The 15,282-nt window shown below is 44.1% G+C and overlaps 2 protein-coding genes across 2 annotated transcripts in view; both read right to left on the reverse strand.

The window, feature by feature from the left end:
• The window catches only part of LOC119278342 (probable serine/threonine-protein kinase PBL24), a 4,916-nt gene extending 4,260 nt beyond the window's left edge, over positions 1-656 (reverse strand). Inside the window, exons 1-3 of the mRNA XM_037559703.1 lie at positions 531-656; positions 232-454; positions 22-145 (exon numbers count right to left, since the gene is read on the reverse strand). Coding sequence (XP_037415600.1) covers positions 22-145; positions 232-350 — 243 coding nt within the window. The 5' untranslated portion in view covers positions 351-454; positions 531-656. The remainder of the gene's footprint in view (positions 1-21; positions 146-231; positions 455-530) is intronic.
• Positions 657-2,606: 1,950 nt separating this feature from the next.
• Positions 2,607-15,282, reverse strand: part of LOC119278341 (mannose/glucose-specific lectin-like) — a 21,566-nt gene continuing 8,890 nt past the window's right edge. Inside the window, exons 6-11 of the mRNA XM_037559702.1 lie at positions 11,838-11,900; positions 11,141-11,350; positions 10,759-11,022; positions 10,340-10,519; positions 9,104-9,364; positions 2,607-2,648 (exon numbers count right to left, since the gene is read on the reverse strand). Of these exons, the coding sequence (XP_037415599.1) occupies positions 9,200-9,364; positions 10,340-10,519; positions 10,759-11,022; positions 11,141-11,350; positions 11,838-11,900 (882 nt within the window). The 3' untranslated portion in view covers positions 2,607-2,648; positions 9,104-9,199. The remainder of the gene's footprint in view (positions 2,649-9,103; positions 9,365-10,339; positions 10,520-10,758; positions 11,023-11,140; positions 11,351-11,837; positions 11,901-15,282) is intronic.

The raw sequence follows: 15,282 nt of genomic DNA on the forward strand, positions 1-15,282 counted from the left end.
GGGGAGTTGAATAATTCTTACATTTTTTATATCAGGGATGTCCTTACATCCAGTCACAAGCTCTGTAATTATAACACCCAAGCTATATATGTCTGACTTGATTGACACCAGACCACGATTTATGAATTCAGGCGCACAATATCCGCTGCATCAAATTATGATATTCAGTTATATGTTATATATATGGGTGAACATGACACTAAAAATTGGGTTCTCCGTATGGAAGCTTACAGTGAACCTATGCGGTTACTAGCGACAGCGTGTGTTGCTCCGTTAAGGAATTTTGATATACCAAAATCTGTAATTTTTGGTATCATACGATGATCGAGCAGTATATTCGCAGGTTTCATATCCCTGTGCACAATACCCTTTTCCTTGTGAAGATAAACCAAACCATCACAAATTCCTCGAATAATTTGGTAGCGAGTATGCCATTCAAGTCCCCTTAGTTCATCTACATAAGTGAAACAAGACTAAAAGTGACCGGCAATGAAAAGGTAAATGAAAGCAAGAAAGGAACTGCAACACACCACATGCATCGTCGTACTAGTAAGATATTTGTCGAGACTCCCATTATTGATATACTCGAAACAGAGTAATCTTTCCCTTATCTCGACGAAAACATACTTCAAGGCTTCCCCTGGTTCTGCATGTAACATAGCTTTATTCTCTGTATTAGCACAATAACCCAGAAACCGTACTACATTTTTGTGTTTTACACTGATTAGAGAAATAGCCTCGCGATTAAATGGCTCCTCTTCGATTGTATGACTGTTTAAGAGCCTTTTAACAGCAACACTCCCATTTTGAAGATCTTCCTGTTTAGCGTGTCTTGTTAGCACAATCATAGCTTGTAGATAGATTTCAGCTGTGCTACCAGAATTTTTTTACGTTTGGGGATTTTACGACTTGAGCTTACCCTGTAAACGACTCCAAATCCACCACGACCAATCTGTCGATTCTCAGCAAAATCCTCCGTGACGTGTTGTAGAAGTGCTAACGGCAGATTCATCGGCTCCGCACTTTCGTCGAGTATCATATGCTCCAGCACATTAGATGCAGGTTTTATGTCCATCCTGATTACATGCATCATGCACTTCCATTAGTCAGACAACAGATAAATTAGCTTACTTCCTAAACACATGGATATTCATAGATACACAGTAAGCATTGAGATTTGCTTCAATTCTTGGTAGAGATTAGTTTATTGACTGAAGCATGGCAGCAGTACAATAAGCTCAAATTAAAATGGTCTGCAAAAGTTCCTCATAAGAAAACAGAAAAACTAACGCCCACACGTGTGGGCGTTTGCACATCGCCCACACGCCTCCATCACCACTCATTTTGTCACGTATGAACAGATGACATTAGCAGAAATCTTTTTGGTTTTTGACTTAAAAATATTTTATCTCCTAATTAAAAAGCGAATTAAAAATTTGTTTTCATCATTAAATCCGACCAGACGAGATCTTCAAAACTAGACCCCATGTTGATATGTTTCGACGATTTTTTTTTTTTGCCCAAAAGTTGCCATGGTGCTTAAACTAAAGTTGCCATGTGGCAATTTTAGTTTGTAGATCATGGCAATTTTAGTTTTTGATGATGGCAATTTCAGTACTTTGACCATGGAAATATTTTTTTTGCATGAACCATGGCAATTTTAAGTGCATGTATCATGGCAATTTTAGTTTATGGTGCATGGCAAGTCTAGTTTCTTAATTCTCCATTTTATAATATGTCAAAATTTACTTTTTAATATAGAAAAAAATAGCTGAAATATAACATGACAACTTTAGTGTAAACATCATGGCAATTCATGTGCAATTGACATGGCAACTTTTAACCATAAAAAAATTTCGTAAAAATATATTGATATGAGATCTAGTTTTGAAGATCTCGTCGTGGGAGATTTAATGGTGAAAACGGATCTTCAATCGGATTTTTCATTTAAGAGATAAAACATTTTAAAAACTGAAAATCTAAAAAGATTTCCACATGCATACATGCAGTGACATGGCGTAGTCTGTATGTTATAGGGCATGTGGGCGGGTTTGACTCCCACCACACGTGTGGGCGTTAGCGTTGTCCTAAGAAAATGGTCTGGAACAGTGGAACTTGCTGCTGACCAATAGTTTGTTGATGGGCTTTTTGCAAAAATGTTCAACATCTCCTGGGAGCACTTGGATCTGAGATCCGATGGCCGAGCTCGCACTGTTGATAGCTTTAGTTGTTTTATTTCTAAGCCATTAAATCGGCACTACCAAGAGGCAGCTCAGTGATAAGTTTGTATGCATAAGCATCGAACAAGTTGAAAGACACCGGCATTTCAGAATCATAAGATGGATACAGGAAATCAAGATAATACTTTATGATATAGTACAATACAAGGATGTTGGATACAGTTCTAAGAAAATGCATCGTGCGAATTGTGATCGAAGACCGAACAGTCATGAAAGCATTGATGAAATTCTACTACTTGTAAGAGATGAAATGTGACATGAGAGCACACAGATCAATTGTCCCGGTATTAGAGGTGCACTATTATCAGCATTGTTTGGTATGCACAGGCCGCGGAGAATAGACACGAGAGCCAGGTCTTACCTTTGTCTAGAAGCCATATCATCTGAAATACCAGAAACTACATCCTCCTACATAGAAAAGATAGTCGATAATTATTGCTTGCATAATTCTTTGTAGCATGAGATAGCCTACCATACCAATCTTATCATTAACTTTCTAAAAAATATCTTATCTTATAACTTCCTAATTACCAAGAATGTCATCCCTATTCTGTTGGAGGTCACCGTGAAAATGGGGGAGAAATGCCCATTTGTACCATTGAATACTAGTCCAAGTCATCGCCAATTCCTTATACAAGCACTATTTTAGAAAAAAAAATCTCCATATGTACCACTCTAATTTAACTAATGTTTTTTTCTTCGAAACAGAGGCAAAAGATGTGCCTCATCACTTAATTAAGAAGAAGAGAACTGCCCAGGTAATTAACGAAAAACCGAGCAAAAACAGATATAGACCTACGTTACACGGATACTTCAGAAAATGCGCGTATCCTGCCGGATACTGCCCCGATACTCGGATACTGCCCTGATACTGCCCGATATGTATCCCGTAAGTATCGTGTGATTTATTGATTTTAAAAAAGAAAATAGTGCTTGATATGTCTGGGATACCTCTGGGATACGCTTTGGATACGGCAACCCCTTCGTTCGACGTGTAAAACTGAAAACTCCTCGATCCCCTCCTAGCACCGCCGCACGTCATCCTCGTCCCCTCGACTGAAAACTGGCCACCTCGTCCCCTCGACTCCTTGGAGCGGGCGAGCAGCCACAGCCCGCAGGTCTCCAACTCTTCATAAATCTCAGCTCCAGTCCTCTCCTCTCCCACATGTTCTTCTCCAACACTCCATCCAATCAACGCTGATCGGTCGCCGGCTCGTCGCCGGCAGAAGACATCCGTGTCTCCCTTGCAGGAGGTATGTTCTCATCTCCCTCTCTTTCTCTGATCTCTCTTCTCCATCCCCTTCTCTGAATTCTGTACGTAGGTGTTTTAGGTTCAGATTTTAAGATTAGATCAGTTTGACTAATCTGTTTTCCTAATCTCCTCCTTTTACCGTGCAGATCGGCCATGTCTATTAGGTCTTCTTCAGTTAGAAGTGACGCAGGTAGTGGAGGTAGCGTGGATGCAGTCCATGTATTGGCTGCTGATCGTGTGATTCCGGAAGATGATAATGAGAAGCCTTTGTGGAGGTACGTCTAAATGTTGGAAAATACTGGGAAGGGGAAAGGAGGCAACAAGAGATCCATGCAGTATTTGTTAAGCAATTGTGAAGACTTCAATTTTTTTAATAAAACACTGCATTTCATAAAAAAAGACTCGTTATTTTTCATATATTTAGTAATTAATATGTATATACAGACGTATCCCCATATCCTAGTTTTTAGAAAATTGTCGTATCGGGCGTATCCTCATATCGCTTATCCGATACATCCAAGTATCCGTGCAATGTAGATATAGACACCACCCGCGGACCACTCACAAAGCATGGAGCTTCATGACCGCACGGTCAACCCAGCAAACATATTCAATGTGCAACGAACGCAAACCCTCACACTTCTACAAACACAATGGAATCCCTGACGAGAACGCCTCGGCTGAAGACAAAGGACACCACCAAATCTTTGGAGACAAGTCCAACCATGAAGACGGTCCAAGAGACTGAAGATCATCCATTTAAGCAGCTACATACGCCGGCCATGCCGATGGTGCTACACCTTTTGCCTTTGCTCCTAAGAGCCTTCTCCAACTTCTTGATTTTGCCCCTAGTATCCTTCTCCGCCGCGATGCAAGCAGTCACCTTGCTAGATCCATGGCTAGTCCGCTTTCAAACTGGCAAGCAAGTTGCAAAGCTTTGTTGTGAAGAGAGTCTTTGAATTAGGTGACATCGCACCAACCCTATCAACCTTGTTACACACAGCCACCATCCGCCTAATGTCCAGATGAGTGTGAGTAACAGTAGCATCCACACCATCATGGTCAACAAAGATGAGCTTTTGGCTCCGATCCAACGGTGTTGGTGAGGGCGTCGTGGGCATTGGCAAGGCCCCTAAAGAGCCCATCTCCTTTCGAACCAGCATCGATAGAGGCGAAGTGGACTCTCCACATAGCTTGTGCAGCTTAGGCATAATCTACAGAACTGGAGTCGCGACATGAACGATGACTTCACTCTCAAAGGCAGTCATCGGCATAGGCAGCATCGACGGGCATGGTCTAGCACGAGGGGAGGAGTCTCCATATATTCATGCATCCTCTCCATCCAACTTTGGCAAATCAATTTGTCCTCCTCTTGTGAGTATGATCCCATACGAATGCTCTTCTTCCTCTTTTGTGCTTCCGCTCTTTGGGTGAGCTCGTCGATGAACAATGGCTCGCCCCCCAATATCAATGCCTTCATCTTCTTCATCACCACCACCTTCGCAATAGATGGCATCATCTTCATACCACGAGTCACCATGGTCGTAGTCAGCACGGTCGTGGGCCTCAATGTCTTCATCGGCCACATACTGGGCGCGGCCATCCTGACTTTGGGTCTCGTCGGGATCGTAGGCAGTGCCATGCCCACCCTCGTAGATGACATTCTCCATGAACTGGTTGTAGAAGGGGTCGTTGACCGTTGGCGTTGGTGTTCGCATTTCATCGAACAGGACGCGGGGCGACGACATAGTGCCCGTAGACGACGGTCGTGCTTGCTTTCTTTACATCCCGAGGGACGGCCGGCCGCCGCCGCTGGACCCCGTTGTGACATTGAGGTCGATGACGGCTGAGGGGCGCGGGGTGGAAGGCACGATCACGCCCAAGTCCGACGACCCCGAAAAACGGGTCTGGCCTTCGTACCTTGGCGGAGGAAAACCGGGCGAGAAAGGCGTGGTCGGCGAGGGGCAGTGCGAAGGCCTGGCTGCCGATGAGCCTGTGCTCGCCGGGCCGACGGGCGCTGCAGAGAAACCCGCCAGACAGAAAATCCCAAGCATGAGGAGGGCGTGCGCTTTGTTGGCGATGTCCTCCTTCTCGTTGACCTTGGCCTTGCGCCGCGCGGCCTCCAACGCAGCGCGCTCGGCGGCCAACTTGGTCGTGGCATTCTTGCCCTTCACGACCGCCCTCCGGTTCCTCCTCTTCGCTAATTCTGCGTCCATCTTTGCGAGCTCCGCCGGCGTGCATTCTGACCGCGGCTTCTTCAGACCCTTGGCCGCCTTCTTCTTCACCTTTCCGGGCAGGTTGACGGCCTAGCCGCCGGAATTCGGCGGGGCATTGGCCATGGGCGGGAGGGTGGTGGGCAGGACGTGGGAGGGTTTGGGGGGAAATGGCGCGAAATGGGGCGTCGGGGTGGTGCTTTGTGCCACCGGCGGGCGGGCCAGGGAAGGACAAGCGCGCGCATCCTGCCCGTCCGCCTCAGTCCGTTTCACCTCATAAGCGGCCCAAACTTGGATCGGGGATGACTCGAAAGCAGACATAAAAAAGACAAAAGTCTGTTTGCGCACGCGTGCTGGGCCATTTGATTTTTATGTTTTGCCGCAAACGGACGAAGCCGGACAGAACGGTGCGGCGCACTGGAGTTGGCCTTAGGCCAACTCCACCGCGCGATCCTATCCTGTCCGGCTTCGTCCGTTTGGGGTAAAAGGGACAAAAGAGGCGGCCCAGCGCACGGCCTCAAACGGACAAATGTCCGGATTCCGTCCGTTTTCGACCCATCCCCGGCCCAAACTTGCGCTCGGTTTGGGTTGAAACGGACGCGCGCGGACGACCGCGAAGCACGCCCTTGCCCCCCCCTCCCGTGGCCCGCCTGTCGGGGACACTAGCAGTCCCTCCGCTCCCAACGCTTCACCCTCTCTCCCCGCCCCGCCGGCGCCGCCCTATTCTCCGGCCGCCTCCTCACCGCGCAGCCCCCCCGCCGTCCATACCAAACCACGTCTCGACATGGCCGCCACCACGCCCGCGCTTTCGCCGTAGTTTTGGTCGTCTATAGGGGGAGGTTTGGCCGTCGCCGTCCTTGCCGGTGCCGGAGGGGACACGACTGCTAGCGACGGACCACGGCGGCCGAGGCAGATTCCGACAAGAGCTCCAGAGCGGCCAGTAGCCGGCCGGCAACCACCCCTGCTGCGTCGAGGTGATCATCGCAGCCGCTTCGCCACCGCGACTGCAAGGTGTTCGACCTTTTGCCAACAAAGGTATGGACAGTGAAGACGAGTTTTTCTTCCATCACTTCCTTTGTTCATCGGACGATTCGTCGTTGGATGATGAAGATCTTGTGGTGGCTGCACTGGTCGTTCACGACCATATTCAACGGCAGCTTCCTCGGTACAGGGGGTCACTCCCTGGCCGTGCTCCCAACCTGAACCGCAACAGGGAGAGAGGCCACGCCCTGCTCTATGCCGATTACTTTGCCAACACCCCGCTCTTCAAGCCGGATAAATTTCGTCGCCGTTTTCGTATGGCAAGGCATGTGTTCAATCGTATCCGAGAGGGAGTGGTTGCTCATGACCCATACTTCGAGTGCAAGACGGATGCCCTTGGCAAGCTTGGATTCTCCTCTTACCAGAAATGCACTGCGTCCATCCGCATGCTTGCATATGGTATTCCAGGCGATCTGGTGGACGAGTATGTGCGTATGAGTGAGACAACATGTCTGATGTCAATGTACAAGTTTTGCCAGGCTGTGATTGAGGTGTTTGGCCCAGAGTACTTGAGGCAGCCAACTGCCGCTGACACAGAGAGATTGTTGGCGACCAATGCAGTTAGAGGCTTTCCAGGCATGCTTGGCAGCATAGATTGTATGCATTGGGAGTGGAAGAACTGTCCATTTGCTTGGCAGGGCCAGTACAAGGGGCATGTTAACGGGTGCACTGTCATATTAGAAGCGGTGGCATCGCAAGATCTTTGGATATGGCATCTTTCTTCGGTATGGCAGGTTCTCACAATGATATCAACGTACTGCAACGTTCTCCAGTCTTCGCGAGGCTTGCAGAAGGAAACTCCCCACCTGTCAACTTTGAGATCAACGGCCACCTGTACAACAAAGGATACTATCTAGCAGATGGTATACATCCTCAGTGGTCAACTTTTGTAAAGACAATCTCGAAACCCCAAGGTGAGAAGAGAAAGAGATTTGCCCAAATGCAGGAGAGTGTTAGAAAGGATGTGGAACGTGCTTTTTGTGTGCTTCAATCCCGGTGGGGTATCGTTCGAAACCCTGCACTGTCGTGGGATGAAAGGAAGCTTTGGGAGGTGATGACTGCTTGTGTGATCATGCACAACATGATCGTCGAGGACGAGCGCGATGAGAGTATCTTCGACCAAGGATTTGATTATCAAGGTGAAAATATTGAGCCCCTGCACCAAGATCCGGCCACATTTGAACAGTTTGTCCAATTCCACCGTGAGATGTGTGATTGGCACACTCATTTGAATCTTCAAAATGACTTGGTTGAGCACGTCTGGGATCACATTGGCAACCAATAGATGCATTGGTCCAATTTATGTTCAGTTAAGACAATTTTGATTTGGTTGTAAAACTATTTTATTTAATACAATTTCAATTGGGTTGTAAAACTATTTTAATTTTCAGACAAATATTTGGGTTGGAAACTAGTTTGACGCAAATTTGGGCATTTTTGGCCCTCACGGACAGGATGGGGCAAATGGATGCGGCCACGCGCTGGGCGCACGGCCACCGCATCCCAGGACACGCCCGGACACGACCCCAAACCCCTACCCAAACGGACAGATTCCGGACAAAACGGACGTCCATTTGGGGTCGCGCGGTGGAGTTGGCCTTAAATGGAAGAAGAGATTGACTGCTTAGCCTAAGATGGTGACGGGTGCAAACTGGGTGCAAAAGGAACGAAAACGACAAACTAAGAAGGATCGTGCGTTTGTCAGAAAATGTTACATCTCCCAACCAATGTGTGTTACCAATATGTGCGAAAGGAGCTTAGATTAAAGATTTTTTTTAGTATTTTGCCCCTGAAATGTACACATTTATTATGTCGCCCCACCTAGGAATTCTTGTCAAGCTTCCCCAGTGCTCCCAATAATACACTGGTTTTGAGCCCTGAAATATTAAACCAATTAAGCAGGGTCTAAGCGTAGGAACAACTGATTAGTCTCTGTTCTCAATTGTAAGGCTCCTACTAGTTGGCAATTCTCTTACTGCAGTTTGGACATCTGGGCACTTCAATTTGTTCATCTGGAAACCGATGTACGTGTAAAAAAACAAATCTGCTCTTTGTGTGGAAAAAAAAGGTGCTATCTATGCACAGAAAATGGCCTTGGAAACCTTATGTAGGCCAGAAAATCTGTTAATTACTGGGGTATACAGACTTGGAATCCAAACCCAAATATAGTTATATAGAAAATTGCTGAATAATTAGCATACAAAGAATTACCTTCTTATCCAGTGATATAGAAGGAAATTTCAGAAAAGGAGTGTGCAGTCATGCTTGCACATGGTGCTGCTGACTCCACATGCACTTCCAGATTACAAGACCATATAACATAATGCACACAGGATTCAAGGGAAGAAATTTTGTACCTCTTCTTCGTTTGTCCCCTCCTGTGGGCTAAAATAGACACCAATGGCTTCAATAAATTCTCTACCATTGGCAAAGAAGCCAACGATGACAGCATCTCACTGACGTGGACTTTGGAAGCGAGTCCCCCCTCCTTGTCCATATGGTCCATAGCTACTGGCATTGGTGACAAATAAAAGTGACGATACAACATCTGAATGGTCAGGACTCGGACCAACTGTTCCAGAAATTTCCATCAGAAATTCTGAATCCCCGAGAAGAATCTACAAGTGAAGAAATTTGGTTATGACACTAGCTATTTGTACATGTTCTCGGAAAAAAAGCTATTTGTACATGGTAATATACTCCCTCCTTCCCAAAATATAAGGCGCGATTGACTTTTTACGGTCTTTGATGCACAACTTTGACCACTAATATGTATCAAAGTTATGGATTCAACATGTATAAATGACATCGTTGTATTTGTCTTGCAAAGCAATTTTATTTCATATGTATGTATAATAATTTTATAGACATATAATACATAAAAAATATAGTCAAAGTTGTGCAACGAAGACCAGAAAAGTCAAACCGTGCCTTATATTTTGGGAAGGAGGGAGTAGTTAATATGGATTGACACAGGCGATAGAAACGGCGCATATTTATGCTGCCTATTTCAGAGGCAAACATTCTCTACTAGAGTTGTTGTTTTTCTATTCCCTCCGTTCACAAATATAAGATGTCCTAATTTTTTTTGTGAATCGGATGACTATAGACACGTTTTGTGTGTTTGTTTACTCATTTCAGTCAGTATGTAGTCCATTTTGAAATATCCAAAACATATTATATTTGTTACAGAGGGAGTGTTTTGTAAGCTGATACGTTCGATCTTGATGCATGTCATCTTAACTTGTTCACTAAAATTATGGTTCTATGCATCGGATGGAGAGCTTGATAGGTTTTGCCTTCCTTTCCAAGAAAAAGAGAAGTGATGCAGTACCCAAATTAACTATTAGTCGCATGATTTAACTCGAGTCAGAGAATCACCAAGTGATGTTAAAGGGATTGACACACTCTAAGAAGGTGTGAAAGTTCACTAAATGGAAAGCATATTTTTTTCAAGGAATGACATCTTTTCATATGACATCGCCTACATGTTGTGATATTACATGAATATGCTCAAGCATACATGCCATTAGTAAGCATTAAATCATCCATTAAACCCAACAACAAAGCATTGTTTTGTAACAAGTTATTACCGTCCGTCCCCATGGCCCGGCAATGTGCACTTGTCCATTGCAATCACTATATGTGAACGAAAGCGAATTGACTACCTCGCCACTGTGAACCACCACACTTACAAGACGCTGGGGTAACACTGCCACGTCATTGCACAACCCAGAACTGCCACCCCATGGACCAACTTTCATAATCGAAACCTGTTGAGTACAACAGATTAACAAATGTCAAAGTAATGATAAATTTTAAAACAATCTGTACCGAACTTCTTCTTTAATATATGGTACTCCCTCCGCCCCATAATAAAAAAAATCAAGATATGTTAGCTTGAAAAACATTCTTATATTATGGGACGGAGAGAGTACATGGTAAGTGCATTCAAAAAAAATCTATTTAAAAGTAATTTAATAAACAGAATTCACTACAAGTAAATTGGTACCACTTCTCTTGTTGGTTGCCTCTCAGAATTCACATAGAGACCAATTGCGTCTAGCGCCTTCCCAACATGAGCAAAGAAGCCAACAATACTGCCTTTGCTCAATAGTGGACTATGGAAAGGAATTCCTCCTCCAGCTCCAAAAGGTCCATATGAACCAACATTGGTGATAAATTTAATCGACGTTACCACATTGGCAGAATATTGGGTAGAGAAACCAATGGTTCCAGAAATTTCAGCCAAAAACTCGAAGGAACTTAGCTGAATCTATAAGACAAGACAAATGATTACCAGCCTAGCCATAGTCCATAGATACAAAGAGGTTGCGATAGACACACATTTCGTCTTTTCTTGAAAACAAATCTTGAGTAACATCTACACTCACCGTATCAAACCTCCCATAAGAAAAGCTTTCGCATATTCCCCATGGGCCTGCATGGTGCTGCTTTCCATGGCCATCACTGTAGGAAAATGCAAGTGAATATACAACCTTTCCACTGCGGATTGTGACACTGTTTAGGCATAGGGGTGCCTCCTTGATATCCTTAAGATAACCGCTATGCCCTCCCCACGGCCCAATCTTCATCATTAGTGCCTATGATGAGCAAATAAATGAATCATAAAATTAGGAGTAATAAACATTAACTGATAAATAACATGAATTAATTAGCTCTATACGCACAGTTAAAATAAGTACATTCCAATTTTGACTGGTACCATGTATTTTATGAAATCTTTCATCATCAATAAATATGTTAAGCTCATTATACTACCTCTGTTTTGCATATTAGAAAGAATTGTGCATATCAAGGAAGAGTTAGGACTTAGGAGAGGTTATATAGACTTATGTATTCGATCAAGGAGTGGCTAGTCATAAACGCTACTGCATGTAATGGCTGACACGCCTTGATTTTTGAGCACGTGATATACTCTAAAATACCGAAACGAAAAAATAGTAGTACAGAATGTATTTGAATTTGAGGTAGTATCTTGTTTATTAATTCTTGCTGAAACACAATTATGGCAGCAAAGTAAGTTTGAACACGAGATAGTGGTCAAATTTTAATTCTCGGAGAGCTCACCTTATCCAGATCCATTACATCACCTTGTAACTTTGGGTTAGCACATGCTACGCCATCGTTCTCCTACAAATTAAGTCCAACCATCATCCATCAGTATCATAATTTATACTTGGTTTACATAAAATCCAATTGTATAAAATTGTTCTAAAATGTAAACTATATATGAATAAAACATGGCATGAATTCAAAGGTGTGCTCAAGAAAAAGAGTAAAATATCAATTACAAATTTATGGTTACACTGTTCTGGCTGTCATGAATTGAACTACATGGGCAAATCCAAATTAGAACTCCAATTTTAAAAAATTCCCAGTTCTTTGGATAAATTCTTTTTTTGATTCTATTGATTGTGCTTTAAATTGAAATCCACAACTGTAGATCGCCCATGAGAGCGGGCTTTACTATATTTTGCCCATGTACTTCAACACCACTATCGACCATCATCACCACACAACCCTATAGTCTTTTAGGGTCTTGTAGGTGTAGTTTAGGGTTTCTCTTTACGCTGACGATTAAAAAAAATCAGCCCCTTGGTCAGAAATCTTGTGGCCATCAACTCCACCCTCTCGGCCATTTTTCTGCAGGCGACCTTCAGACCAAACTTGGAGAAAGCATAGCATGTCTTCCTAATTAACTGTGACGGTATCCATACTAAAGTCTGTCATGCTGCATCGGTTTGCCTTGGTTCTTTCCCCTGCACTTACCTCCACCTCGCATTACATTTTTGTGATGCTGAAAGAAGTGCATATCGAACCTCTCATCAACAAGGTTGGTGCTTGGCTCTGGCAGGATGTAGATTCAAACATTTCGATAGTATGGAAAGTGTGGTCCCGCAAAAAAGACAAAGTTTGTTATATTGTCCAAGGTTAGCTACCACTTGATGGTTTTCAAGCTTACAAAATTGGTTGCATCCACGATTTGAGAAGATCATGAGGGACTCCATTTGGATGAAACATGATGCCCCATCCACAATCCGTGGGCATTATCAGCCGGAAAAGACGAACTCGACATCATGGATTTCGATAACTTTAGGCTTCATGGTCCCTACTTTAGTCTTTATGGCTACTTCAGTGTTTATGGTGCCAAACTAAATATCTTCATTTATGTGCAGATAGGGAGGATTATTTTGGTAACACTACATAAAAGTATCCAATAAGATATTGTAACTCTTCCGCCTAGAGTTATCATTTCAAACTAGCTATTTATCTATCTTCTCATGCATTCTTGTATATTTCGATGAGGCATCGATTTTTTTTATACTTTGGTGTTTTGGATATTCTATTTGTGTCTCTTCTTCCGCTTTGTACATATCATCCTTCACTCCTTGGATAGAGAGGGAAGAACGATAGCCTTAATCTGCTACTCGGAAAGGCAAGGAGGTAACCAAAAAAGCACATTGTTTCTTTTCTTCTCTTTGTAACACTTCCCATTGAATATTGTGCTATTTATCCAGTTTTATCAATGAATATTGTACTAAACTTGGTTATTATGTGGTGTACATATGCATGAGATGGAATATTTTACTAGTTGGATGTGTGATGGAAAATATATGTGAATGTTGTGGTGGTGTTACTCTCATATGAGTACTCTATGCAGGGGATATTGCCAGAAAACGAGCATGCTTCTGGTTATTTTTCAAATGACTTTGTTGCGGTTTGTACTAAAATAGTCATTGCAAGGTCTATATCTGAGGTAGCCACATGGTAAGACTTCGTTTCGGAATGTCCCTCTTCTGGAGCGATCTGTAAAAGTAACAATCGCAAAAGGTTCTTATTAGAGGTGGGTTGTTGATGGCCAATTGCTTGGGATAGGTAACTACAAAATTGCTATGTTCGTAATTGTAGCATTGGCAGTCTGGTAACTACATAATTACTATGCTATTAATTATTGCACAAGTAGTTGGTTACCTATACATATGCGTCTAGGTAACTACATAGTTGTCATATTGATAACTGTAGAATATGCACCTAGATAAATGCATAACTACAAAGACGGCCTGGTACAATGGGACAGCTAGTTCTGGTGAGAACCCTTGGCATCCACCTCATCCTCGGGGCACCATCCAAATCATCCTACATCAAGTCTCCCTATCCACCATCCACCACCAGCAAAAATACTTTGAAGAATCAGATGGGTGTCCGAGTCGATCAAGTTCTTAGTTCGGCGGTCCTCGACATGTCTATTTCACCGAGCCTCTCTTCGAGAAAGTGCCTAGATAGGCCGAACCCCTTGTTCATCCGTTTCAAATGCGGTTCATGTGTATAAAATTGGATCTCAATTAGTAACACACAAAAACAATTGGTTAGGTTAGTTGGTTGCTACATTCAATCCTCTATTGTGAGATCGAGGGTGAAGTTGTGAGTTTGACTCTGAACTCTAGCATGTTTTTTCCAACACACACGAGATGCTGATAGAGCAGTGAGATAAGTGTTCGGGCGTAATATTATCATTACTGCAGATCAATGCTATTAAGCCCTCCTATCACACGCCCAAAATTCAAATCGTATGTGATGAAGGCATTGCATACCTTAAGAAAATTGGACCGTGTGTGATCCATAAAGCATCATGCATGATTGGTTCAGGTGAACCGTGCGTGATGAGTTCCACACTCTTGCCTAGACTGATGCGTGTGGGATGACTGGCATCATTGCACACGATTGGGCCAGCAAAATCGTTTGTGGTGTTCAACGCACGGTTCTGATAATTTAATCGAGTGCGATGATGGGGCATGTTGCACATGTTTCAGCTCGTTGCATAATGTGTGGTAACGGACACACTGTTCAGTTCCTTAACTGTGTGCTATGATTTGTACCTTCGTTCGACTGCGCCGTGCCGGCTTTGTGGCCCGCAGCAGCCTCAACTTCGGCAACAAAATGACAGGCAGCAGGGATGCAGTCAGGCCTGCCAACTGCTTCCATAGGCACGGGCCACAGCCCGACGCGATCGGCATGACGGTGGTCGTCTTTGGCTAGGGCAGCCATCTCAGTGCGCGAGAGAGAGCGGAGGGGGGACTTCTTTCTTGGGGTGCTCCTCCTCCATCCACTCCTCCTAGCAGGATTTGTGCAATGCTTATATTCCCCGAGTTCGTCGACTGCAAGCATAGGGTTGTCCTTCGGCTCGTACCCAAAATATGTGGACTCCTACAAGAAAGGTGCTGGTACAGACTCCGGGGCGGCGCGACGGGGCTAAGTGTAGGTTCCTGCACATTGGCAGCTTGCTCTGGGACAACCCCTAGGTGAGCGGGTGCCAGGACTACCATTTTTAGGAGTGTAGACGCACATGTGCAAATTCCATGTGTTATGTGCGTATTTACCTGTCTGTCTTGTCATTGTTTGATGGTAGTGACCATGATGTTAACATGGTAATGAAACCACAGGTTCGGACTTGTGTAGTACCCAAATGTTAGAAAAAGGTAAGGGAAGTTGGACCGCAATAGGCAACGAGCGG

Source organism: Triticum dicoccoides, chromosome 3B, assembly GCF_002162155.2.
Source record: "Triticum dicoccoides isolate Atlit2015 ecotype Zavitan chromosome 3B, WEW_v2.0, whole genome shotgun sequence".
NCBI classification, from domain to species: Eukaryota; Viridiplantae; Streptophyta; class Magnoliopsida; order Poales; family Poaceae; genus Triticum; species Triticum dicoccoides.